This window comes from Mobula birostris, chromosome 4 (genome assembly GCF_030028105.1).
Source record: "Mobula birostris isolate sMobBir1 chromosome 4, sMobBir1.hap1, whole genome shotgun sequence".
Lineage (NCBI taxonomy): Eukaryota > Metazoa > Chordata > Chondrichthyes > Myliobatiformes > Myliobatidae > Mobula > Mobula birostris.
Window position 1 is genome coordinate 137,220,668 of NC_092373.1, and position 25,819 is coordinate 137,246,486.

A 25,819-nucleotide genomic window follows, 5' to 3' on the forward strand; every position below is an offset into this window, starting at 1 on the left:
CCCACCCTCCCCAGACAACTGGATGGTCCCTCTTCATCCTCCCCACCCCCACATCATCAATCAGACAGAAGAAAGGAAAGTCTGAAAGCAACTACCACCAGGCTCAATGACAGCGTCAATCCCACTGTCATAAGACTAGTGAATGGTTTCTTTGTATGATAAACTGGACTCAAACTCGATCTACCTTGGCATCATCCGCCTGCACTGCACTTTCTCTGTAACTAATACTTCATTCTACATTATTTTTTAAACTTTTCCCCTCAACTGCCTCGATGCACTGAAGTGATGAAATGATCTGTATGGATGGCATGCAAAACAGCTTTTCACTGTACGTTGGTACCTGCAACAATAATTTAATTTTAGACTTGGGAGCTCCACTTTACATAGCACAAAGTCCAAAGTAGCAAGTAAATATATTTTCAAAGTAAATATATGCAACCATATACAACCCTAAGATTTGTTTTCTAGTGGGCATCACAGTAAATCCAAGAAATGCAATAAAAATCAATGAAAGAGTGCACCCAACAAAAGCAATATGCAAAGGCAACAAACTGTGCAAATAGAAAAGGACAAAAAAGAATAAAATAAACAAACAATATTGAGAACATAAGATGAAGAGTCCTTGAAAGTGAGTGCATAGGTTGTGGAAATATTTCAGTGATGGGGCAAGTGAAGTTATCCCCTCTGGTCAAGAACCTGATGGCTGAGAGGTAATAAGTGCTCCTGAACCTGGTGTTGTAGGTCCTGAGGCTATGGGAGCAGTGAGAAGAGAGAATAGCCTGGTTGGTGGTGGTCCTTGATTATGGATACTTCTTTCCTGCGACAGCGCTCCTTGTAGATGTGCTCAGTTCTACGGAGGATTTACTCATGATGGACTGGGTTGTATGCATTAATTTTTGTAGGCTTTTCCATTCAAGGGCTTTGGTGTTTCCATACCAGGCCATAATGAAACCTGATGCAAGTCTGAAAAGAGACTTTAAACAGGTTTTGCTGTTGACAACACTGGGAATATTTTCTAAACAGTAACAATCACAATTGGTACTACTGGTCAAATTTTGGAAATAACAGTGAGCAGAACTGATGCTGAGGTACTTAATCGCTTTAACAATTTTTGGCATGACTGCCTAAAGTGTTATGCCTTTCCATTTTGCAGCAACCTTAGTTTGCCTGTGAAAAAAGCTGAATTTCATCTTATTCAGTTTTTAAGTAAACAAGACCACACCAAAGTATCTAAGTTAAATCCTTTGAAATCTTATCTGATGCAATGAACATATCATTTTATTAGTAATTGCAAGTAATTTGACATTGCTGTCTGTTTACCCCAAAAACACCTCTCACAGAAGTTTATTACTCTTCAATATTCAAATGTTAAAACTAAAAATAGTTTAAAAAACTCTTCCAAAATTGCCAAGTATTTTACAGAAAATACTGAGTATGGGACATGTAAGTGATTTAGTAAAAAAATATTGGACTCAACTCTCAGAGTAATAATAGCTACTTAAGTAGAAACAGCTGTAAACATACTACTGGAAAACAAGTGATTTCAAATATGCACAAATAAAAATTCATAATTTGTATGGTCAGAATATGAAAGTAACAAAATTACATACCTCCTAGGGACAAAGTGCTCATACACAAAAACAATCGTGTTTCAATTGAGTGCATGCAAGGCTAATATGCATCAATTGTTTAGAATTGATATTTTTAGGATTTATATTAAATAAATCATACCAAACACAAATATATCAAATATATCAAACTTCAATGGCTTTTCTTCTTTATTAAATAAACATAATTCACAACTAGTACTACTTAAGGACAGTAGACAATATCATAGAAATTAATAGAGGCTTGTCTTTTTCATAATCCGCAAAAATTCCTGTTCATTTATCTCACCATCACCATCACGGTCAGCTTCATCTATCATTTCCTGTTTATGAAAAATAAAAAAAATCTTTTAAACATTTGGAACAGTACTTCATGCATATTGACTAAAAATCTAAATTTAGAAAATCTATCAGAGTAGTACGTAAATAACTGCACACAAACACAAATAAAACACATTATGCATGTACACTTGCAAACCCACACTATGAAAGCCAGCGGTTTGCTTATAATAGATTAGTTATTTTAGGGACAGTTGATTTCACAGCATTTGGCATTAATCAATCACTCCTCTATACCTTTAAACTCAGTATTTTTGTACTTTCATTTGCTGTAAGTATAGGCTTATATAACACATGACAAAGGCAATGAGGTATCTGGAGACCAGGGGAATAATGGGATGAATAAAACATTTTCTTGACTAATGAAATTTGAGGATTAAAAAACAGAAAGAGGGTCAAAAAGATGAATTAAAATGTATTAACTGGAATCAAATCAAGTGCAGAAAGAGAATAGGCCAGCAGGATCACAAAAAAAAACAGGAAAGTAAATTAGAAGTAACAATATTTATCTATTTGCCCAAAGTCTTTAACATGTACTGTTGTACTTTCAATTTTTTTAAGGCATGGAATATTTCACCTGGTTAAATATAATGAGTCTTCTAAATGTCTCATTCTTCTTCATTTTCTCTTTCGTTTTATTAGTCATAAGTATTTCATTTGCCTCTACTTATTCACTACTTATTCACTACACATTTACAAAAAGATGTACTTTTTCTTGCAACTCATACCAGAATCAATCCTTTCTGAAGATTTTTTTTTAAATAGTTCAGCCTTTCTTTCCAACTCACTTGGATTGTTTCTCTTTGCTCATAGTAAGATTGGCTTCTATCCAGTAATGTACATCTACTTTCATCTGTCCATGCTTATCAATTATTACATAAAATTTAATTAACCTTTGTTCATTATGCTTCCCACATCATGAAGACCCTGGAGAGACTTGTTCTGGAGCTGCTCCGGCCTATGGTCAGGCCACACTTAGATCCCCTCCAGTTCGCCTACCAGCCCCGACTAGGAGTTGAGGATGCCATCGTCTACCTGCTGAACCGTGTCTATGCCCACCTGGACAAGCCAGCGAGCACTGTGAGGGTCATGTTTTTTGACTTCTCCAGTGCGTTCAACACCATCCGCCCTGCTCTGCTGGGGGAGAAGCTGACAGCGATGCAGGTGGATGCTTCCCTGGTATCATGGATTCTTGATTACCTGACTGGCAGACCACAGTATGTGTGCTTGCAACACTGTGTGACCGACAGAGTGATCAGCAGCACTGGGGCTCCACAGTGGACTGTCTTGTCTCCCTTTCTCTTCACCACTTACACCTCGGACTTCAACTACTGCACAGAGTCTTGTCATCTTCAGAAGTTTTCGGATGACTCTGCCATAGTTGGATGCATCAGCAAGGGAGATGAGGCTGAGTACAGGGCTACGGTAGGAAACTTTGTCACATGGTGTGAGCAGAATTATCTGCAGCTTAATGTGAAAAAGACTAAGGAGCTGGTGGTAGACCTGAGGAGAGCTAAGGTACTGGTGACCCCTGTTTCCATCCAGGGGGTCAGTGTGGACATGGTGGAGGATTACAAATACCTGGGGATACGAATTGACAATAAACTGGACTGATCAAAGAACACTGAGGCTGTCTACAAGAAGGGTCAGAGCCATCTCTATTTCCTGAGAAGACTGAGGTCCTTTAACATCTGCCGGACGATGCTGAGGATGTTCTATGAGTCTGTGGTGGCCAGTGCTATCATGTTTGCTGTTGTGTGCTGGGGCAGCAGGCTGAGGGTAACAGACACCAACAGAATCAACAAACTCATTCGTAAGGCCAGTGATGTTGTGGGGATGGAACCAGACTCTCTCATGGTGGTGTCTGAAAAGAGGATGCTATCTAAATTGCATGCCATCTTGGTCAATGTCTCCCATCCACTACATAATGTACTGGGTGGGCACAGGAGTACATTCAGCCAGAGACTCATTCCACCGAGATGCAACACAGAGCGTCATAGGAAGTCATTCCTACCCGTGGCTGTCAAACTTTACAACTCCTCCCTTGGAGGGTCAGACACCCTGAGCCAATAGGCTGGTCCTGGACTTATTTCATAATTTACATATTACTATTTAACTATTTATGGTTCTATTACTATTTATTTTTTATGGTGCAACTGTAACGAAAACCAATTTCCCCGGGGATCAATAAAGTATGACTACGACTACTATGACTATTCATCAAACTCCAATTTATTTCAAGGACGAGTTGAAGGAAGGTGGGAAGGTGGTTTCAGGTTGTAAGGTGGGAAGTGTTTGGAGAGCCAGGAGACAAGCATCTTAACAAGGAATACCCAAAAAAAATGTATCCTTGATAGCTAGTCCCTAATCAACAATAAAGTTTTCCATAGTACTATCACATTAGAAACTGTGTTCTATTCCACTCATTGGAACAAAACTGTGTAAGCAGAGGATCATGTACATATGCTTTCATAATTCAAACTTATGCAGTTTTTTCTCAGTGTCTGTAGCCAGAGTATCATACGTCTTTAGTCCATTATGACCATCACAATATTAATGGCTTTGGACACACTTAGAATGTCAAGAGGAGGAAGAGTGGCATAGTGGCTCAATTAGTAAAGCCACTACCTCACGGTACCAGATAACCAAATTCAATTCTGACCTTGGGCGTTGTCTGTGAGGAGCTAACGATCTCAACCATTCCCTCTGGGTGCTTTGCTTTCCTTCAACATCCCAAAGACATACGTATTGATAGGACAATTGGCCATTATAAATTAATCTCTAATATGTAGGTCAATGGTAGAAGCTAGCTGGATCTAATAAGAATAAGGAGACTTTTTGTTTTTAAATGGGACCAATGCAGGATTTATGGCTGATTGATGGTCAGAATAGACTTGATAAGCTAAAAAGCCCAGTTCTATGCTGTAGGACTCTTTGACATTTGTTGCAGATAAACATTCCCTGATAAATCATACTTGCTACTTATCTGTTCAAGCTTGCAAAGGGAATACATCATTATGAAAAATAGAATAAATTTCAGAGGCAGGGTACAACATACTGACACTACTATACATCAGAAATGACTATTGATGGCAGTGAATTTCTAGGCCTAGTATTTAATATTCTTTGCTTTTATTTGCTATGACTTGGTAAAGTTCAGCACCTCATATCATTTCTTAATTACTTTGCTAATCTGTCTTGCCACCTTCAAAGGTTTGTCGTCCTTTTGTAGTCTTGTGCTTATTTGGGATTTATTGTGTGTGGAACTGAAGGTATTTTTAAAACCTACATCTAGTAATGGAAGAGAATTACTGAAGGAAAAGTGAATCACTGTTAAAGTCATGAAAGTTGGCATCAATGCATACATATCCAAAGAACACTGAAATGACAAATTAGTATCCAGCTCTGAAAAATTGTAGTACAATCCAGAAGTATGAAATTATGAATGGAACTGAGTGTAGTAATCAATAACAGATTTCCCTAGTTCTAACCTTATGGTGGCAGAAGGATCACAAATGAGGCAATGGAAAGGAGTCAACCTCTATCTTGAAAAGCTCCTGGAAATGAGATAATTGGCTTTCAACAAACACAATCATCTTCTCCTCTTTCTGTGTGTTAGCTATGACACCAATCAATGGAGGGTTTCCCCAAAATCTCACTCCTACATTTTACATCTCAACTATCTACCTGATACACACTATTGTCAAAGGCAGTTACTCCTAAATATCTAATTTGGCTTTTTGTCCAAAGTAAGGAAATGGGTGGCTGAATGCAAACAGCCAAAATAAGTACATTATCGGAGAGTGAATGCTACTTGAAATCACGGTTGAAACACCTTTCATCATTTTAGTTGCAAGTAAGCTAATGGACAGCGATTAGGTATAATTAATTTGTTTGGCTTTTTGTTAACAAGACATGACTAGACAAATTCCTGAGATGGATGTCAGTGTTGTCACAGTATTAAAATAGCTCATCTGGAGTTGTGATAGTACACGAGATGTTTTCTTGTCCTACAACCTTTCCATATTCAGCACAATACTTGACATCTCATGGGCTGACAAAAATTAGTTGAATATTTTATTGGTGTAGACATCAGGAAGAGGTAGTGTTCAACATCCACTCTGTACTTGGAATGAAAAGGCAGGAAATATTTTAGCCTCGTTTTCTCATTCCATCGTCAAGGATGAAAGTGTACGTATATTAATCTCATTTTCCTATTAGTTGTTCATTACATTTACTTCAGAGTGTACAAAAATTCAATCTAATATTGGCTGAAGATCATTTTGGCTCTGCTTACAGTATACCATTTCTATTCTATAGCACTACTGTACCTTTGCACACCTTTATACAAAACTGCTCCTACTTTATCAAAAACAGAATCGATCACATTTATAGTGTGGTACTACAAAATTATTTCATCTCTATGAGGATAATGAAATTATGGTGCCTGCCAAAACTGACACAGATATTTCCATGGATAGAATGCCAGGCGTAGGATTAAGTCCATTTTCAATCATGTCATGAAAAGTGCTGTAGAAATGCTAGCCTTTCTTTTATGGTTGACATGCTCTGCATGAACTACTACAATATTTCAGAGCTGGAAACTGATTTGTCAGGTCATAGTTCTTTGTTAATACATTCATTGCTGACAACTTTCATCCTGATGACAGTGAATTCACTCATTTTCCTCAATAACTCACTTCCACTACTGTGAGATTGTGTTCAAAGAACCCTTCAGTTTCACACATGACAAATTCCAATTAACTAAGCTGTTGAAAGAGGACTTTAAGAATCTGTACATAAATCTTCAAACATGGCAAAATAGATTAACAAAGCAGTTATGGACATTGGATGCTGGAATGTATAAAAGGTATAGGAGACAAAAGCTAAGGATATTAAACACCACTAGGGCCTAGTGATTCAACCTCCCACCCTGCCCCTTCACTTTGGTACTGTCATTCTACTACATAGCGTTGTCAACATGATGTATCCTGCCTCTGAAATTCACTCCATTTTTCCAGGCAAAGATTATCTCTGGCTAGAGTATGCCGCCAAATTTTGGGTACTATATTTTAGAGAAGAAGTAGTGAAGTTTTGCAGACTATACAGCAGAGGAAAATATTGATAGAGAATAGAAAAAAAGAGCTGCATGTGGAATTAACTAAATTGCTCTTCATAAGAGCCAGTGCACATTCAATGAAGCTAACATCTTTTCTCTTTACTGTACTATTCTCTATTTCTGCAGTACAAAAATAATTACAAGGAATGAGTATAAAGCACAAGGCCAATATGTAATTACAGCATTGCAAGTTGGTACATTGTACATGAAATGGCAGGATGTGGCTTTGTCAACCACAAAGCCCCAAGTAGTGAACTTTAGCTTATTGGTTGCTCACTACAGCATTGGTTGGGGAATTGGGGTGTGGAATGGAGAGTTTGTTTGAGGCAGGTGGGAGTGAGGGGTGGCTGTAACTGAAACAGAGTTTAAGAAAGTAAATATCGCCACCTAATGCAATAGTAGGAGCAGTAGACCTTGTCCTAAAAAAATGGAAGCCACTCAGAAAATTCATTGATTATATTTTCTAAATAACCTAATTTTTTTAAAAAAAACATAAAAAAGTATCAAAGCAAAAGTGAAATAAAGTGAAAAACAGGAAAGAAAAAAAGAGGGTTTTAAAAAAGCATGCTAAAAGAGAAACAGGGAGAAAATGATAATGGGATTAACAACAGATAATACTGGAAATACTCCAGTAAGGTAACATCAGTGGAAAGAGAAAGAGAGAAAAAAAACATCCAGGCCAAAGACATATCATCCAAACTGGAAAAATGAAAAAAAAAACAAATTAAGTTATTATGTTGGGAGAGCGGGCGGGAGAGAGCGGGGGTTGTGGTGGGACGAGAATGTTTGGGTGGGACAATCTGAGAATCCTTAGGTCGTGGTTTCCCAAGTGATTCCAATACTTACAGGGCTGGCTGGTTAACAATTTAATGAGGGCTGTGAGAGAGGAGAATCAAACAAAGGGACTTGTAGAGTGAAGACCAGGACAGTGGCTAAACTGGAAACCAAAAGGAAAATGCTAGAAATGCCCTGATGATTAGGCAGTGTCTATGAAGAGTTAGTATTGCAAATGAATAACCTTACAGCAGAACCAATCAGTTACAATACAAACCAAAAAAACAAATTAAATGAATTTGTTAAATTTCATAGACTCTCAAGAACTGTGGAAAAACTAGACATAGGGTACATGTGTTGTCAGGCTTATGTTGGGCTGTGTTAAGACAGTACAAGAGTCACTGATATGGAGTTTGGAGGATCAGAATGGAGAAAATATAGTGACAAGCCAACTAGAGTAAGCAATTACCCAATCTACCTTTGTTTTTGCCATTGTGGAGTAGACCACACTCTAAGCACTGACTGCAATACATTAGACTGCTTCATTTCAGAAGTTCTGTTTGGGTCTCTGAATGATGAAAAGGGACAGAGTAAAACAGCAGGCATTGTATCTCTTGCAGTTGACACCTGCATTATCTGAGGTCTCATGTACTATTCCAACAAGGACCAATGCAGGTTTGTGGAACAGCACCTTAATTTTGTGCCCATCATCTTAGAAAAGATGTACTGGCATTGGAGAGGGTCCAGAGGTGGTTCACAAGGATGATTCCAGGAATGAAAGGGTCGTCATACGAGGAACATTTGATACGGGAACAAGGAAGCTTTTTGAATGTTGAAAGGCCTAGACCGAGTAGATGTGGAAAGAATGTTTCCCACGGTGGGAGAGTCTAGGACAAGAGGGCACAGCCTCAGGATAGAAGAGTGTCCTTTCAAAACAGAGATGCAGAAAAATTTCTTTAGCCAAAGGGTGGCGAATTTCGGGAATTTGTTGCCACATGAGCTGTGGAGGTCAGGTCATTGGGTGTATTTAAGGCAGAGATTGGTAGATTCTTGACTGGACATAGCATCAAAGGTTATGGGGAAAAGGTCAGGAACTGGGGTTGAGGAGGAGATAGAAAAAAGGGTCAGTTATGATTGAATAGCAGAGCAGATTCGATGGGCCAGATGGCCTAATTCTGCTCCTATGTCTTATGGTCTAATTTCTTTCTGAGCATCATGCAGATTCTGGGACTCAATGCTGAATTTAACAATTCTACTGCAAGGTAAGCATCTATAATACAAACTCAGATTTTCTCTATCCATGAACATTTCTAGCTCTCTCCTTTTGGTTTCAGGTTCAGCAGCAGCTCCGGATTTTGTAACTGTTAACATGTCCTTCTGTTTCCCCTCTTTCTATCTTGTCCTCATTAATCTTATTAATCACACAATTGTTTAAACATTGAAATCATCCAAGAAGCTCTGGCCTCAGCCTATCAGAGATACTCCTATTGTTGTATCGTCAATTCTCAACCCTCGCTAAAACATAAAATGAACTTATTTTCTCAATTTCACTATTCTGACACAAGCATCTTCAACCTGGAACACAAGTTTCTTTTATTTTGACAGGTGCTGTTTCTTCTGTGAGTGTTTCTAGCATTTTTATTTAAGATTTCTAGTGTCTGCAGTTTTACTGATTTTCAACCACAAAATGAAAATTGTTACCCAAACTAAATCAATGTGTTTATTTAGAAGAGAGGAAAAGTTTATTTAGAAGGGGAGCTGAAAGAAAAACTGAAGAGGAGAATGAAAAATATTAAGGACAGAAAGGGAAAGTGAAAAGGAGAGAAATATTGACATAAGTGGATAAGTGGAGAAGAGAAACTGAGAAAAGCTAATTAGGGAGGAAGACGGACACAAGGCAGAGAAACAATTTCTAAGAGAGGAAGAGGAAAAAATGCAAAGCAGAGAGCATTACAAAAGTAGAAAAATCTAAGAAAACGTTGGCATAAAAGAGATGCTATATGGGGACAACAGTGAAACCAAGGATTTAGGGTGGTGACAGCAAAAGTTGAGAACATTAATCAGATCAACCACTGGTCTTAAAAAATGGCACAATAGGCTTGAGGGGCTTACATGGCCACCACTTATTCCCATTTTCAGTAATATTAAATTTAGAATTATGGGCTATGATGGAATATATGCCAGTACCTTGATGATTGCAGCTTCAAACATGCCCAAGACACTTGAACCAATTCAGGACAAATCAGTCCTGCTGATTGACAACCATCCACCACTCTAAACATACATTCCCTCCACCATCATGGCACTATGATTACAATGAATATACCAAAACACAGTGCATACATTTGCCTAGGAAAGTCCAACAGCACCTCCCCAAACCAGAGACTTTACCTCTAAGAAAAACAGCAATAGAAGGTGGATAATATCATAATTAAAATTTAAAATGCAATTTTCAATTAAACTTTGACATCCTCAAAGGCCCAAGTTGGAAATGTCTAGAATATCTTGAAGGTTGAGTAGTGGTGATAGTAATAATGAGGGATGAAGCGAGAGAGGGCTTTGAAAACAAGTTTGAGAATTTTAAAATCAAGCCATTGTTTAAATGGAGTCTATTTTTTTTTAAAGTGATCTAAGTTTAAGGCAGTCTTAGAGTGGTCCAGTTTTGGTTCAACAGGTTTGGGCAAGCAGAGAGGCTCTAAATAAGTTTCCACTAAGTTTCTTCTTCTACTAGTACATAGCTAGTGTGACGAGAATGGGTCCAGAGTTTGTGGTATGTTCCTTGTGTGAAATGAGGGAACTTTGGGAGATCTCCAGTCTCCCTGATAACTACATCTGCACAAAGTGCACCAAGCTGCAGCTCCTTGGAGACTGTTTTGAGGAGTATGAGAAATGCAAGAGAACATTCAGAAGAAAATCAGGAGTAAAAGATGACACAAGATTGCTCTAGTAGTCAAGGTGAAGGAGAATCCTAAGGGCTTCTACAGATATTTTAAGAGCAAAAGGATAGCAACAGACAAAATTGGTCCTCTAGAAGATCAGACTGGTAATCTATGTGTGAAGCCAAAAGAGATGGGGGAGATCTTTAATGGAGTTATTGCATCTGTATTTACTTAGGGGACAGACACAGAGTCTTACAGATGTGAAGAAATGCAGCAGTGAGGTCATGGTCCCTATACAGATTACAGAGGAGGAAGTGTTTGCCGTTTTGAAGCAAATTACGGTGGATAAATCCCCAGGGCCTGACCAGGTATTCCCTCAGACCCTGTGGGAGGCTAGTGTAAAAATTGCAGGGGCTCTAGCAGAGATTTTAAAATGTCCTTAGCCACGAGTATGGTGCCAGAGGATTGGAGAATAACTATTATTGTTCAGTTGTTTAATAAAGGTTCTAAGAATAAGCCATAAAATTACAGGCTGGGGAGCCTGACATCAGTAGTGGGAAAGTTATTGGAAGGTATTCTAAAAGATTGTATTTATGATAGACAGAGACTAACCAACATGGCTTTGTGCGTGGCAAGTTATGTCTAACCAATCTTATGGAGTCTCACAGAGGGGTCTGGGAATGCAGATCCACAATTCCTTGAAAATGGCATCACAGGTAGGGTTGTAAAGAAAGCTTTAGCACATTAGCCTTCGTAAATCAATGTATTGAGTACAGGAGTTGGGATGTACTGTGGAAATTGTATAAGATGGTGGTGAGGTCTAATTTAGAGTATTACGTGCAGTTTTGGAAATATGGTAGTAAGATTGAAAGGATGCAGAGAATATTTACAAGGATGCTGCTGGGTCTTGAGGACAAGAGTTGTACGGAAAGGTTGAACAGGTTAGGACTTCATTCCCTAGAACACAGAAGATTGAAAGGAGATTTGATACAAAATTATGAGGGGTATAGATAGGGTAAATGAATACAAGCCTTTCCCACTAAGATTGGGTGAGACGACATCTAGAGGTCATGGATTAAGGGTGAAAGGTGAAATGTTTAGGGGAATATGAGGGGGAACTTCTTCACTCTGAGGGTGGTGAGAGCATGGAACGAGCTGCCAGCACAAGTAGTCGATTTCAACATTTAAGAGAAATATGGATAGGTACATTGACGAGGGGAATATGGAGGGCTATGGTCCAGATGCAGGTCGATGGGACTGAGCCAATTGATGGTTCGGCACAGAATAAATGGGCTGAAAGGCCTGTTTCTGTGTCTCTAAGGCACATAAGAAAACTGCTTTTCGATTAAGTCGCTCATAAACACCATATAAACGAGAATTGGAAAGCAAAAAAGTTAAGCTCTTAAATAATGAAAGTACAATAAGAAAACAAAAAAATCACCTGCAATTCTTCATCAGTCAGGTTTTCACCTAATTCTTTAGCAACCCTCTTCAGGTTTTTGAATGATATCTTTCCTGTGCCATCATCATCAAACAACCGAAAGGCTTTCAAAATTTCTTCTTTGGAGTCTTTTTCACTCTAAAGTAAAATTAATGAACTGGTATTATTATCAGTGAATACTTTGACATTAATATCAAAGAGACAATTCTTAATCTTACACAGGTTTGGATGGCATCTCACCATTTTCTGAGTCATCATTGCTAGAAAGTCATTAAAATCGATGCTACCAGATCCTTCTTTATCTATGTCCGAAATCATCTTTCTTATTTCTTCTTTTTTAGGTTCAAACCCCAAAGCACGCATGGCAACCTAAAAAGTTAACATATAATTTTATTAGTATGAATACAACTGACAAATTATGCCAGTCCAAATTAGATAACCTTAGGTAATTCTGAAAAGGAGCAGTATAAAACAATAATCACAGCATATATATTCCACACTTTTCTACTTACAGAGGAAATTGCATTGATATCTACAATGCTGAAATTAGAATCTTGCTGCATGAGTAATTCCGTAAATCTGGTATCTACATATTTTTTTGTTGATGCAGATAGCATTTTTATTTTCTTTTCCTAGGCAATCCCTCGAGATCAAGGAATGGCTTCGCTCCACTTTGGTTCTATGACTTCTGAGAGGATGGATATTACCAGTGTTACTCTCTACAAATGGAACTGGAGCTACTTGATTAGATAAATGTGCAAGTTGTTCCTTTTTTTGACACTGGGCTTGCTCATTCCCAATAACTGAATTTGACATTTTTAATTCCATTCCAAATACTGTGAATTCTGGTTAATTGGGACACATCAGGGCCAGTACATTTTGGCCCAATTAAGAGGCTGCCCCAATTAGCCAGTTTCATGGAAATAATTAGAAAAGGTATATAAAAAAGAAACTATGTTTAACTGTGTAACAAATTATGTATTTAAATGAAATACAGAACAAATTGGAACATTACCAATACCACTACCGTAGAATACAACTTTGTTATAGATATAGTTATAGATAGAGAAATTCATCCAGTGTATGCTGACATTTTCTTTTGATTGACTGTAAATGAACAAAATCAACTCAGACACCTAGTGCAGATAATGGACTGCCATTATTGCCTTCCTGCAAAAGTAGTGTCATAACCTAACAATAAATTTCCTGACACAGGATTATCACAAATCACTGTCTTTTAAATCGGTATCAGTCAGCCCAAATGGATAACATAACACGAACACACACAACTGATCGCTCTAACATGATGTAGTGTCTAACAACCACATCAGTGCAAGTGACTGATGGTACTTACAACCTGTTCGGCAACAGTCTCCTGTCCTAATTAAATAGTGTAGAGTCCCAAATAAACAAAGAGAATTCCAGCTATTTTCTCCAATTAGTCTTTGTTCCGTACGAATTGTCCCAAATAAATGGTAGACCCAATTAACCGGAATCCACTGTACTCCATTTCCACTTTGAACAACCATTGGCCAAGTGTCCCGATGAAAAAGTGGGAATGTTTCTTTTTTTTCCACAAAATGGTTTAGAGAACATCATTAGATAGAAGATAGAACATTATTAGAATAAGATGGAAAGGAATCATTTATTTAACTTAAGGCAACATGGAAACAAAATTGAAAAGGAGGGTGGTGAATACAGGACTGATGGTATTATGTTTAAATGATCTTGTAACATAGTTAAAAATAGGCAAGTATGGCCTTGTGGGTATCACAAGCTCATTGTTGAAAGAGGATCACAGCTGGAAGTTTAACACCCAATGATACACATTGTATTGAGAGTACAGAAAGGTGAGCAAAGGGGTGGGTGGGGTGGCTTTGTTGATAAAAAGTGAAATCAAATCCTTATAAAGCAGTGACATGGGATCAGAAGATGTAGAATTCTTGTGGGTGAAGTTAAGAAACTAAGGGTAAAAAGATCCTGATGGGAGTTATATATAGACCTCAATCAGTCACTCAGATGCTGGGTACAAAGGAGAAAATGTTAAAATAGTCATGGTGGATTTCAATATGGAGGTAAATTGGGAAAATCAAATTGGTGCTGGATCCCAAGGAAAGAAATTTGTAACTCCTGATATAAACTTCCCTAGTCAAACCCAGATTATTTCAATAGGATTCTAGATTATTCTTAAGCACTCTTATTCAGCCTTGTATGTGTTACTTGCCCAATACCTGAAGCCAAGTAAACTCTGCCGTCCGCATCTTATAAAGTCAAAGAGTTGTAGAGTCCAACTTGTCTATGCCAATCATGTTGTCTATTTGTCTGGTGTTGGCCCTTATCCATCAAAGCCTTTGCTATGTATGTGTCTAAATATATTTTAAATATTGTAACTGTACACACCTCTACCAGTTCCCCGACAGCTTGTTCCATATACACACTCCCCTCTGTATGAAAAGGTTACCCCTCCAATCACCTTTTAAAGTTTCACATTTGGAAAGCTATAGTCTCTAGTTTTATACTCTCTTAACCTGGGGTGGGGTGGCGGGGGAAGAAAAAGACCTTGACTATTCGCCTCATCTATGTCACTCATGTTCATCCCTCTGCGTCCTATACACCAGGGAGGAAAACAAAACACCCTAACCATTCTCTGCTTATAATTCAAGCCCTCCAGTGCTGGTAACATATTCAGGATTTTTTTTCTGCATCCTTTCCAGCTCAAGAACATTCTTCCCGTAGGTAAATGACCAGGACTGCACACAATATTACTATGCTTCATACAACTGTAATATGACTGAACTCTTGCACTCATTGCCCTGAATGATAAAGGAGTGAGCCCTCTTCACCACTGTCTAACTCTGTTGCCACTTTCAGGAAGCTATGTGCTTATACTGCCAGGTCTCTCTCTCTCCCTCTAAAGGGCCCCTGTGCAAGCCATCTCCTGCTTTAATTTTGCAAAATAAGTCACTTCACACTTGAACAAGTTAAATTTTATTTAACATTCCTTGGTCCACTTTCCCAATTGATCTTAATCCTCTTGTAATCCCACATAACCTCCTTCATTGTCTACTAAATCAACAATTCTAAACATTCCAACTGCATTCTCATCCCAAATGTTAAATAGATGACAAATAACAGTGGACCCACAACACTGGTTACAGGACTACACTCCACTATCATCCTGTGATTTCCACCCCTCATCCAATTTTGTAAGCAATTGGCTAGTTTACACTGGATCCCATGTGATCTAATGTTCTAGACCAGCCTACCACATGGAACCTTGCCAAGGACCTTGCAAAAGTCCATGCCTTTCCAAATGCGTAGGGTTCTGTCATTGGAATCCTTTCCCATTAACTTCTCTCCCTTGCAGCCCTTCTCAAATAAAAGGGCAACATTAGCTGACCACCAGTCTTCCAGTTCATAATGAGCAGCTAATGATGACGCAAGTATCTCTACCAGATTCTGAAGGGGGAGAAGTAATAGATGGAGTTCAATCTGGAAAGTGTTAAGTGACACAGTTTGGAAAGTTGAACTTGAAGACAGAGTACCAGGTTAATGGCAGAATTCTTAGCAGTATGGAGGAACAGTGGGATCTTGGGATTGACATTCCATAGATTCCTCAGAGTTGCCACACAAGTTGATAGGGTGGCAAGGAGGCATATGGATGCTTGCCTTTTATTAGTTGGGAGACCTGTCTCAAGAGCCATGAGGTAATGTTGCAACTCTATAAAACTCTGGTTAGACCACACTTGGAGTATTGTGTCCAGGATGTGGAATCTTTAGAGTGGGTGCAGAAGAGGTTTATCAGGATACTGCCACGATGAGAGAATACATCTTATGAGAGAAAGGTTGAGTGAGCTAAGGCTTTTCTCTTTGCAGCAACAGGGGATGAGAGGCAACTTGACAGAGGTGTATAAGATTAAAAAAAGGGATAGACAAAGTGGACAGCCACAGCCTTCTTTCCCAGGGCAGCAATGGTTAATACCACAGAACATCCTTTTAAGATGTATAAAAGAAAGTTTAGGGGAGATATCATAAGAGTTTTTTTAATACACAGGAAGTACTAAGTACCTGGAATGCATTGCCGGTGGTGATAGTAGAGGTCAATACATTAGGGACATTTAAAAGAACTCTTAGATAGGCACGTAGATGAACGAAATACACCTTCTAATGACACCATTGATAACTGCAACCAATCCATACAATTTAACATAATTAGTATTATTTGAAAGCACCTTGATTTCTTTTACATCAATAGTTCCTGTGCCATCTGTGTCAAACAAATCAAAAGCTTCTCTGATTTCTTGCTTTTGCTCTTCAGTAAGATCTGGTTTTGGAGCAGTTTTTTTGCGCTGCGCAGATCCTAAAGGAGCTTTTCTAAAGCCGGATGCCTAAAGAAAAAAAAAATATTATTAGTATATACTTTAAGTGATTAAATATGTTTAAAAATAATTTGTATGACCTGTATGGATGGTTTGCAAAACTAACTTTTTCAATATTTCTAAATATATTTTCAATAAACCAATTTCAATTCTAATATTTAATCATTAAACACTTACGATCAGGTTTGTAATTGAATCATGGCGGAATACAATGTAGGTTATTCCATTAATTGTGTCTCAAATGGCTCTTTACTCAAGCAATCAAAGACGAATCAAAATGCTGGTGGAACGCAGCAGGCCAGGCAGCAGCTATAGGAAGAAGCACAGTCGACGTTTTGGGGAAGGACCCTTCGTCAGGACTAACTTAAAGAAGTGATAGTAAGAGATTTGAGAGGGGGAGGAGGATATCAGAAATGATAGAAGACAGGACGGGAGGGTTCTCCTTCTGTCTTCTCCGATCATTTCTGATCTCCCCCTTCTCCTCCCACTTTCAAATCTCTTACTATCTCTTCATACCTTTCTGTCACTGTGATATTATCCCTGGTTAGCAATGCCATTCCTTCACCTTTTACCTCCTTCCCTGTCCCTTGGAAACATTTTAACCATGGAACTCCCAGCAGCTGTTCCTGCTCTTGTTAGAGCTGTCTCTGTAACGGCGACAACATTGTAGTTCCATGCACTGATCCATGCTCTAAGTTCATCACCCTTGATACAAGTACAACGTATCTCAGTGCTTCTTAAAATAATACTATTGTACTTGCTTTAACCACTTTCTCTGATAGCCCATTCCATATATTCACCAACATCTGCATGAAAAAGTTGTTCCTCAGTTTCCTTTTAAACCTTTCCCCTCTCACCCTAAACCTATGGGATCTAGTTTTAGATTCACCTACCCTTTGGAAAAGATTGTTACCATCCACATTTTCTGTGCCTTTCATAATTTTAAACACTTCGAGGTTGCCCCTTATTTTCCTATCCTCCAAAGAAAAAAACAGCATGGCCAACCTTTCTCTCCAACACTAGCCCAAAAGTCATGGCAACATCCTCGTACATCTTTTCTGAACTCTTTCCAATTTGACATCTTTCCTTCAATACAGTGACCAATGCAGTACACAGTACTACACCAATGACTTGTACAACTGCAACAAGTCTCAAATCCCATGTTTAATGCCATGATGAAAGCCAGTGTGCTTACCACCTTTTTTACCACCTGTCTACCTCTGACACTGCTTTACAAAAATTTCACTTGTACTTCTAGTTCCTGGTGCCCTACCTTTCATAGTCTAAATCCAATGATTTTCTAAACTTTATCACCTCACACTTAACTGTATTTGAGATATATTTGCTACCTCCTCACTCCACTTCTCTTATAATTTATGATAATCTGCTTCACCATCAACATTTCCTAAGTCAGTGTCATCTCCAAACTTACTGATCAAGCATTGTGCATTCACATCCAAATCATTTATTTAAATAAAGAACAAGGATTCCAAATTCATTCCCTGCAGCACACTACTAGTCACCAGCCTCCATTCCAAGAAACAACCTTGAACCACTACCTCTTCTTCCTACCTCTGAGCCAAGTTTGAATCTAACTGACCACTACAATTAATTGTTATTTGTATGCAGGGCAATCACTCTCATGTCTGGAATTCAACTTTTATCAATATTTGACCAGAATTTTAATGAAGCCATGTGGTATTAGCATCAGCACAAATATTAGTCAATATCTTTTTACTTGAGAGCACTACCGATGATTTCAGGTAGTTCTAGCATAGTCTTCAGCACTGCAGCCAGAAAAGCAAATCCACTGACATTGTAAAGTGCAATAAAATGTCTATTGCAGCTACAGTTAGATTGGAATCATTCAGAGCTCATGCCAGAAAAAAATTGTTCACAAATCTTGTGCTTCAAGTTATTGAACTTCCAAATCAGGTAAAGGATAGCGGAATTTTTCCAGAAACACCGTTGACTCTAGACCCACAAACACATTTTGTTAAAATGCAAGTTATAGAACTATAACAAACAAATGGTTAATTAATAGATCAGCATAATCTAAGCATAGTCATACTTTATTAATCCCGGGGGAAATTGGTTTTCGTTACAATTGCTCCATAAATAATAAATAGTAATAGAACCATAAATAGTTAAATAGTAATATGTAAATTATGCCAGTAAATTATGAAATAAATCCAGGACCAGCCTATTGGCTCAGGGTGTCTGACCCTCCAAGGGAGGAGTTGTAAAGTTTGACGGCCACAGGCAGGAATGATTTCCCATGACGCTCAGTGCTGCATCTCGGTGGAATGAGTCTCTGGCTGAATGTACTCCTGTGCCCACCCAGTACATTATGTAGTGGATGGGAGACATTGACCAAGATGGCATGCAACTTAGACAACATCCTCTTTTCAGAACCACCGTGAGAGTCCAGTTCCATCCCCACAACATCACTGGCCTTACGAATGAGTTTGTTGATTCTGTTGGTGTCTGCCGCCCTCAACCTGCTGCCCCAGCAAACAGCAGCAAACATGATAGCATTGGCCACCACAGACTCGTAGAACATCCTCAGCATCGTCCGACAGTTGTTAAAGGACCTCAGTCTCCTCAGGAAATAGAGACGGCTCTGACCCTTCTTGTAGACAACCTCAGTGTTCTTTGACCAGTCCAGTTTATTGTCAATTCATATCCCCAGGTATTTGTAACCCTCCACCATGTCCATACTGATCCCCAGATGGAAACAGGGATCACCAGCACCTTAGCTCTCCTCAGGTCTACCACCAGCTCCTTAGTCTTTTTCACATTAAGCTGCAGTTAATTCTGCTCGCACCATGTGAAAAAGTTTCCTACTGTAGCCCTGTACTCAGCCTCATCTCCCTTGCTGATGTACCCAACTATGGCAGAGACATCCGAAAACTTCTGAAGATGACAAGACTCTGTGCAGTAGTTGAAGTCCGAGGTGTAAATGGTGAAGAGAAAGGGAGACGAGACAGTCCCCTGTGGAGCCCCAGTGCTGCTGATCACTCTGTCAGACACACAGTGTTGCAAGCACATGTATTGTGGTCTGCCAGTCAGGTAATCAAGAATCCATGATACCAAGGAAGCATCCACCTGCATCGCTGTCAGCTTCTCCCCCAGCAGAGCAGGGCGGATGGTGTTGAACACACTGGAGAAGTCAAAAAATATGACCCTCACAGTGCTCGCTGGCCTGTCCAGGTGGGCATAGACACGGTTCAGCAGGAAGACGATGGCATTCTCAACTCCTAGTCGGGGCTGGTAGGCGAAATGGAGGGGATCTAAGTTGGCCTGACCATAGGCCGGAGCAGCTCCAGAACAAGACTCTCCAGAGTCTTCATGATGTGGGAGGTCAATGCCACCGGACTGTAGTCATTGAGGCCGCTGGGGCGCGGCGTCTTCAGCACAGGGACGAGGCAGGACGTCTTCCACAGTACAGGAACCCTCCGGAGCCTCAGACTCAGGTTGAATACATGGCAAAGTACTCCACATAGCTGAGGGGCACAGACTTTGAGCACCCTGGTACTGAAACCATCCGGTCCTGCAGGCTGGCTTGGGTTGAGACGTTTCAGCTGTCTTCTCATCTGTTCAGCTGTGAAGCCCACCGTGGTGGTTTCATGTGGGGAAGGGGTATAGTCATGAGAGCAGGGTGGGGGACTGTGAGGAGGGGTAGGAGGGGAGAGTGGAATATGTGTTGGTTGGGGACCGACAATAGATGGCTCATGTGTGGGATGGGCAGGGGCCACAATGTCAAATCTGTTAAAGAACAGGTTAAGTTCATTGGCCCTGTCCACACTGCCTTCCGCTCCTCTGTTGCTAGTTTGCCGGAACCCAGTGATGGTCCTCATCCCCCTCCAGACCGCTCTCATGTTGTTCTGCTGGAATTTCCACTCAAGCTTCCTCCTGTACCTGTCTTTAGCCTCCCTGATCCTGGCTTTCAGGTCCCTCTGTATTGCCCTCAGCTCCTCCTTATTTCCATCTCTAAACACCCTCTTTTTAGCGTTCAGGATGTCCTTAATGTCCTTTGTCACCCATGGCTTGTTATTTGAATAACAAAGGACAGTTCTTGTCGGAACATTGCAGTCCACGCAGAAGTTGATGTAACCAGTGATGCATTCTGTGAGCCCATCTGTCACCTCAAAACAACCCTGGAGCGCCTCATAAGCCTCCTCCGACCATTTTCTCACTGTCCTCGAGGTTGCAGGTTTACTCTTCACCAGAGGCACGTAGCAGGGTTTTAGATGCACCAGGTTGTGATCTGACCTTCCCAGCAGGGGGAGGGGAGAGGAGCTGCATGCATCCTTAACGTTAGTGTACATCAAATCCAGAGTCCTCTCCCCTCTGGTTGTACAGCTCACATACTGTGTGAAGTTGGGCAGTGTTCTAGCCATGGTAATCTGGTTGAAGTCACCCGAGATGGTCATGAGGGCACTCGGGTGCTGGGTTTGTAATCTGGCTGTGATGATGTAAATGATGTTACCCGCCGACATCGGGTTGGCAGAGGGAGGGATGTACACAACAACCACAATTGCACGCGAGATTTCCCTTAGCAAATAATATGGCCGGAGTCCAACAGCAAAAAGTTCAATATCCGGGCTACAGACATGTTCCTTGATCGTAATATGCCCAGGACTGCACCATCTGTTATTTACCAGAACCGCCAGCCCTCCTCCTTTACGCTTACCGCTCTCAGTGCAATTCCGGTCAGCTCGAGCTGTCTGGAAGCCCTCTTTGGAAATGCTTTGATCGGGTATGTCCTCGTGCAGCCAAGTCTCAGTGAAGCACATGACACTGCTCTCCCGAAACGTTCTCTGACTCCTGACAAGCGCAGTCAGTTCATCCAGAGGCAGGTACGTGCACTGAAAGGCCTACTTTTGGTCCCATAGCATGTGGGGTGATCAAATTTGCTAAATGGTGACATCCATCACGGTGGAAATATTCTTTTATGTGCTTCAAGAGAAGATTATCCTTTTGTGGTTTACAACACATATCTAAAAAGGACTGAAGATAATCACATGAAATAAAATTCCTTGCTCTAAAGTTCCTTGGCAGTCACAAACAAGAGAGAATCTGCAGACACTGGAAATCCAAGCAACACACACAAAACGCTGGAGGAGCTCAGCAATTCAGCCAGCGTCTATGGAAAACAGTACAGTCGACATTTCAGACCGAGACCCTTCAGCAGGACTGGAGAAAAAAAAGATGAATAGCTTTAAAGGGTGGGGGAGGTGAGGAAGAAGCACAAGGTGACAGATAAGACTGGGGGGGTGGGGTGATGAAGTAAATGGCTGGAAAGTTGATTGGTGAAAGAGAAACAGAGCTGGAGAAGGGGAAGTCTGATAGATGTGAATAGAAGGCCATGGAAGTAAGAAAAGGGTGGGAGGAGCACTAGAGGGAGGCAATGGGCAGGCAAGGAGATGGGGTGAGAGCAGGAAAAGATGATGGGGACTGGTGAAGGAGAGGCCATTAGGGGTGGGGGGGGGGAATTAACAGAAGTTCGAGAAATCGATGTTCATGCTATCAGGTTGGAGGCTACCCATATAAGGTGTCATTCCTCCAACATGACTGTGGCCTCATCACGAGAGTGGAGGAGGCCATGGATTGATACACTGAATGAGAATGGGAAGTGGATTTAAAATAGGTGGTTAGTGGGAGATCCTGCTTCTTCTGGTGGACGGAACCAAAGTGCTTGACGAAACGGTCTTCCAATCTACTTCAGGTCTCACTGGGAGCACTGGACACAGTATACGACCCCAACAGACTCACAGGTGAAGTGTCACCTCATCTGGGAGGACTGTTTGGGATCCTGAATGGTAGTGAGGGAGGAGGTGTAGGGGCAGATGTGACACTTGTTCCACTTGCAAGGACAAGTGCCAGAAGGGAGATCAGTGGAGGGGAATGAATGGACAAGGGAGTCATGTAGGGAGTGATCCCTGTGGAAAGCAGAAAGTGGGGGGCAGGGGGGAGAAAAAGATGTGCATGGTGGTGGGATCCCGTTGGAGATGGCGGCAGAATGATGTGCTGGACGCAGAGGCTGGTGGGGTGGTAGGTGAGGACAAGAGGAACCCTATCCCTGGTAGGGGTGGCAGGAGGATTAGGTAAGGGCAGACGTGCATGAAATGGAAGAGATGGTTGAAGACACTGTTGATGGTGGAGGAAGTGAAGCCCCCTACTTCGAAAAAGGACATCTCCTTCATTCTAGAATAAAACGCCTCATCCTGAGAGCAGATGTGGTGGAGACAGAAGAATTGAGAGAAAGGGATGGCACTTTTACAAGTAACACAGTGGCAAGTGGTATAATCCAGGTAGCTGTGAGAGTCCGTGGATTTATAATAGTCATCAGTAGGAAAGCTGTCTCCAGATATAGAGACAGTGAGATCGAGAATGGGGAGGGAAGTGTCAGAAATTGACCAGGTAAATTTGAGGGCAGAATGCAAGTTGGAGGCAAAGTTGATGAAGTTGATGAGCTCAGCACGGGTGCAGGAAGCAGCACCAACGTAGTCATCTATGTAGCATAGGAAAAGTGGGGGACGGACACCAGTGTAGGCTTGGAACATGACTGTTCCACATAGTCGACAAAAAGGCAAGCATAGCTGGGACCCTTGCGAGTGCCCATCTACACCTTTTGTTTGAAGGAAATGGGAGGAGCCAAAGGAAAAATTATTAAGAGTGAGAACAAGAAATTATTAAGAGTCGAGGGGAACTGGTTGGGTCTGGTGTCCAGAAAGAAACAGAGAGCTTTGAGGGCTTCCTGGTGGGGGATAGAGGTGTACAAGGACTGGACATCCATAGTGCAAATAAGATGATGGGGGCCAGGGAACTTGAAATCATTGAAGAGATCCAGAGCGAAATCATTGAAAAGAACCTTGACAGTCAGGCTGTTGATGTGGGATGGCTCTCACACTCCTGAGACCAGAATCAGAATCAGGTTTATTATCACCAGCATGTGATGTGAAATTTGTTAACTTAGCAGCAGCAGTTCAATGCAATACATAATCTAGCAGAGAAAAAGATAAATAAAATAGAAAATAATAATAAATAAACAAGTAAATAAATTACGTATATTAAATAGATTGAATAGTACTGCGATGATAAAGAAATGGACTTCACACGATTACTTGGGGTAGGTTGCAGCCAAAAGTTTATATTCAATGATTTCAAGTAGCTTACGAGTTCACCCCAAGAGCAGCTGAAAGGGAAGTGTCGGCCTGTCCTGATATGGAATGGCAGGCCTTTTGACTTTGAGAACAGCTCTTCATTATAATATTTTCTTTTGAAAATTACATTTATCAACTGTTGTATTCTCTTAGTTATTAGTTCAGTAAAATTATTATAATCTGTGACAATACACCTGCAGACTTTTCTATCAGTTAAGTCAGCAAGAAAATTTTTTTAGAAATTCTTTAGCTAGGAACTTTACGTACAATGAGAATAAACAAATTGAAAAATTTATACAGCTGGCATTCATTGCACAGAACCGTTATGGCTAACTTGCCACAAAGTCAGGTTTTATTTAACAGGGGCTATTTATTTCATTTGTATTACAATTAGCTAAATTTTGACTTTGAATCTGTTTGATCTTTTCAGTAACTGCAAATTCAGAAGGCTTCCTATCTAGTCCCTATGATTAAAATAGGCTTTTTCGTTCTTTGAAAATTTGCAAAGGTATTTTTAACCAAATTGTTCCCACAAATACTAACTAAACCTCGTTTCTACAATAAATATTACATATTATATATAAAAAACCTTTTTTCCCTAAATTGCACCCAGTGAAGTAAGGTGATTTCAAATTGTAGCTGTGTAGACCCATCTGTCAAATACATCACAATTCGCGCTATTAACCCAGAGTTTCAATTTTTAAAAAAACAGTAAATGCTAGAAACACACAACCAGCCATGTACCATTTGTGGAAAGAGAAAATGAGTTGACGTTTTCGGTCCAAGGCCCTTCATCAGAACATAAACCACATTTCGCTTTCCACAGATGTTGTTTGACTTGTTTCCTACATTTTCTTTCTTTTAGATTTCAAGCATTTGCAGTTTTTACTAATTTTTCAACACGCATTTACTCATCGACAAAATCTTCTCACTGCCTTAATGGGGATAGAGTTCCTCTTGTCCTAACTTCTGCATCAAACACATCGTTTTCTGCAACTTCCACCATCATACCACCAAACACATCTTTACCTCCCCTCTGCCCACTCCCCACTTTCCACAGGCATTGGTCTCTTTTTGATTCCTTTGTCAATTCATCCTCCTGGCACTTACCCCTGCAAGTGGCAAAAGCACCCCTACCCATTCACCTCCATTCAGGACCCCAAACAGTCCTTCCAGGTGAGGCAATACTTCACCTGCGAATCTTTTGGAGTCATCTACTGTATCCAGTGCAGCCGATGTGCTCTCCTCTGCATTGGTGAGGCCAGTCATAAATTGGGGGGCTGCTTTATCAAGTATCTCTGCTCTATCCGGCAAAAGCAGAATTTCCCAGTAGCCAACCATTTTAATTCCCATTCCTATTCCAGTTCTGATACCTGTTGGGGTCTGATGTTGGTGGCCTCCTCTTTTATAATGATGAGGCCACTCTCAGGATGGAAGAGCAACATCGTGTATTCCATCTGGGTAGCCTCCAACCTGATGGCCTGAACATTTATTTCTCCCTCCAGTTATTTTCCCTTTCCCTCCTTCTAATCCCCACTCTGGCCTCTTACCTCTTCTCACCTGCCGATCATCTCCCCCTGGCCCCCCTCCCTCTTCCCTTTTTCCCATAGTCCACTCTCCTCTATCAGATTCATTCCCCTCCAGCCCTTTAACTTTCCACCCACCTGGCTTCACCTATCACCTATCAACTATCCTCTTTTTATCCTGGTGTCTTTCCCCTTCCTTTCTAGTCCCGAAGGGTCTCCGTCCGAAACGCCGACTACTTATTCGTATCCATAGGTGCTTGCCTGACCTCCGAGCTCTTCCAACATTTTGTGTGTGTTGCTTTAGATTGCCATCATCTGCAGAATTTCTTGAGAAAATAAAAGCATGTTATTCGGCTCAATCAATAAGTTATGCTTAAGAATAAATTATTGTAAGATACTTACCATTGCTCAAAGCCGTACAATTAAACTGTTTAAAACAAGCTGTAAACGTTGTAATCTTCCACCAACTGCTTCCTCTCCAACGTAAACAAACTCTTACTTAGTTTCCCAGACAAATCACGATATGGTCAACAGTCAGGGCGGGCGCTCCTGACGTCACTGTAACTGACACTCCACCTGGCCATCC

At 40.5% G+C, this 25,819-nt stretch overlaps 1 protein-coding gene across 1 annotated transcript; it reads right to left on the minus strand.

Annotated features, from left to right (window-relative positions):
• Positions 1 to 1,745: 1,745 nt before the first annotated feature.
• Positions 1,746 to 25,791, minus strand: cetn4 (centrin 4). The gene is made up of 5 exons (XM_072256125.1): positions 25,636 to 25,791; positions 16,392 to 16,547; positions 12,400 to 12,528; positions 12,160 to 12,297; positions 1,746 to 1,930 (listed from the first exon to the last, which is right to left on the minus strand). Exons 1-5 carry the CDS (start codon positions 25,636 to 25,638, stop codon positions 1,841 to 1,843), a joined length of 516 nt encoding a protein of 171 aa, XP_072112226.1. The 5' UTR covers positions 25,639 to 25,791; the 3' UTR covers positions 1,746 to 1,840.
• Positions 25,792 to 25,819: the final 28 nt, after the last annotated feature.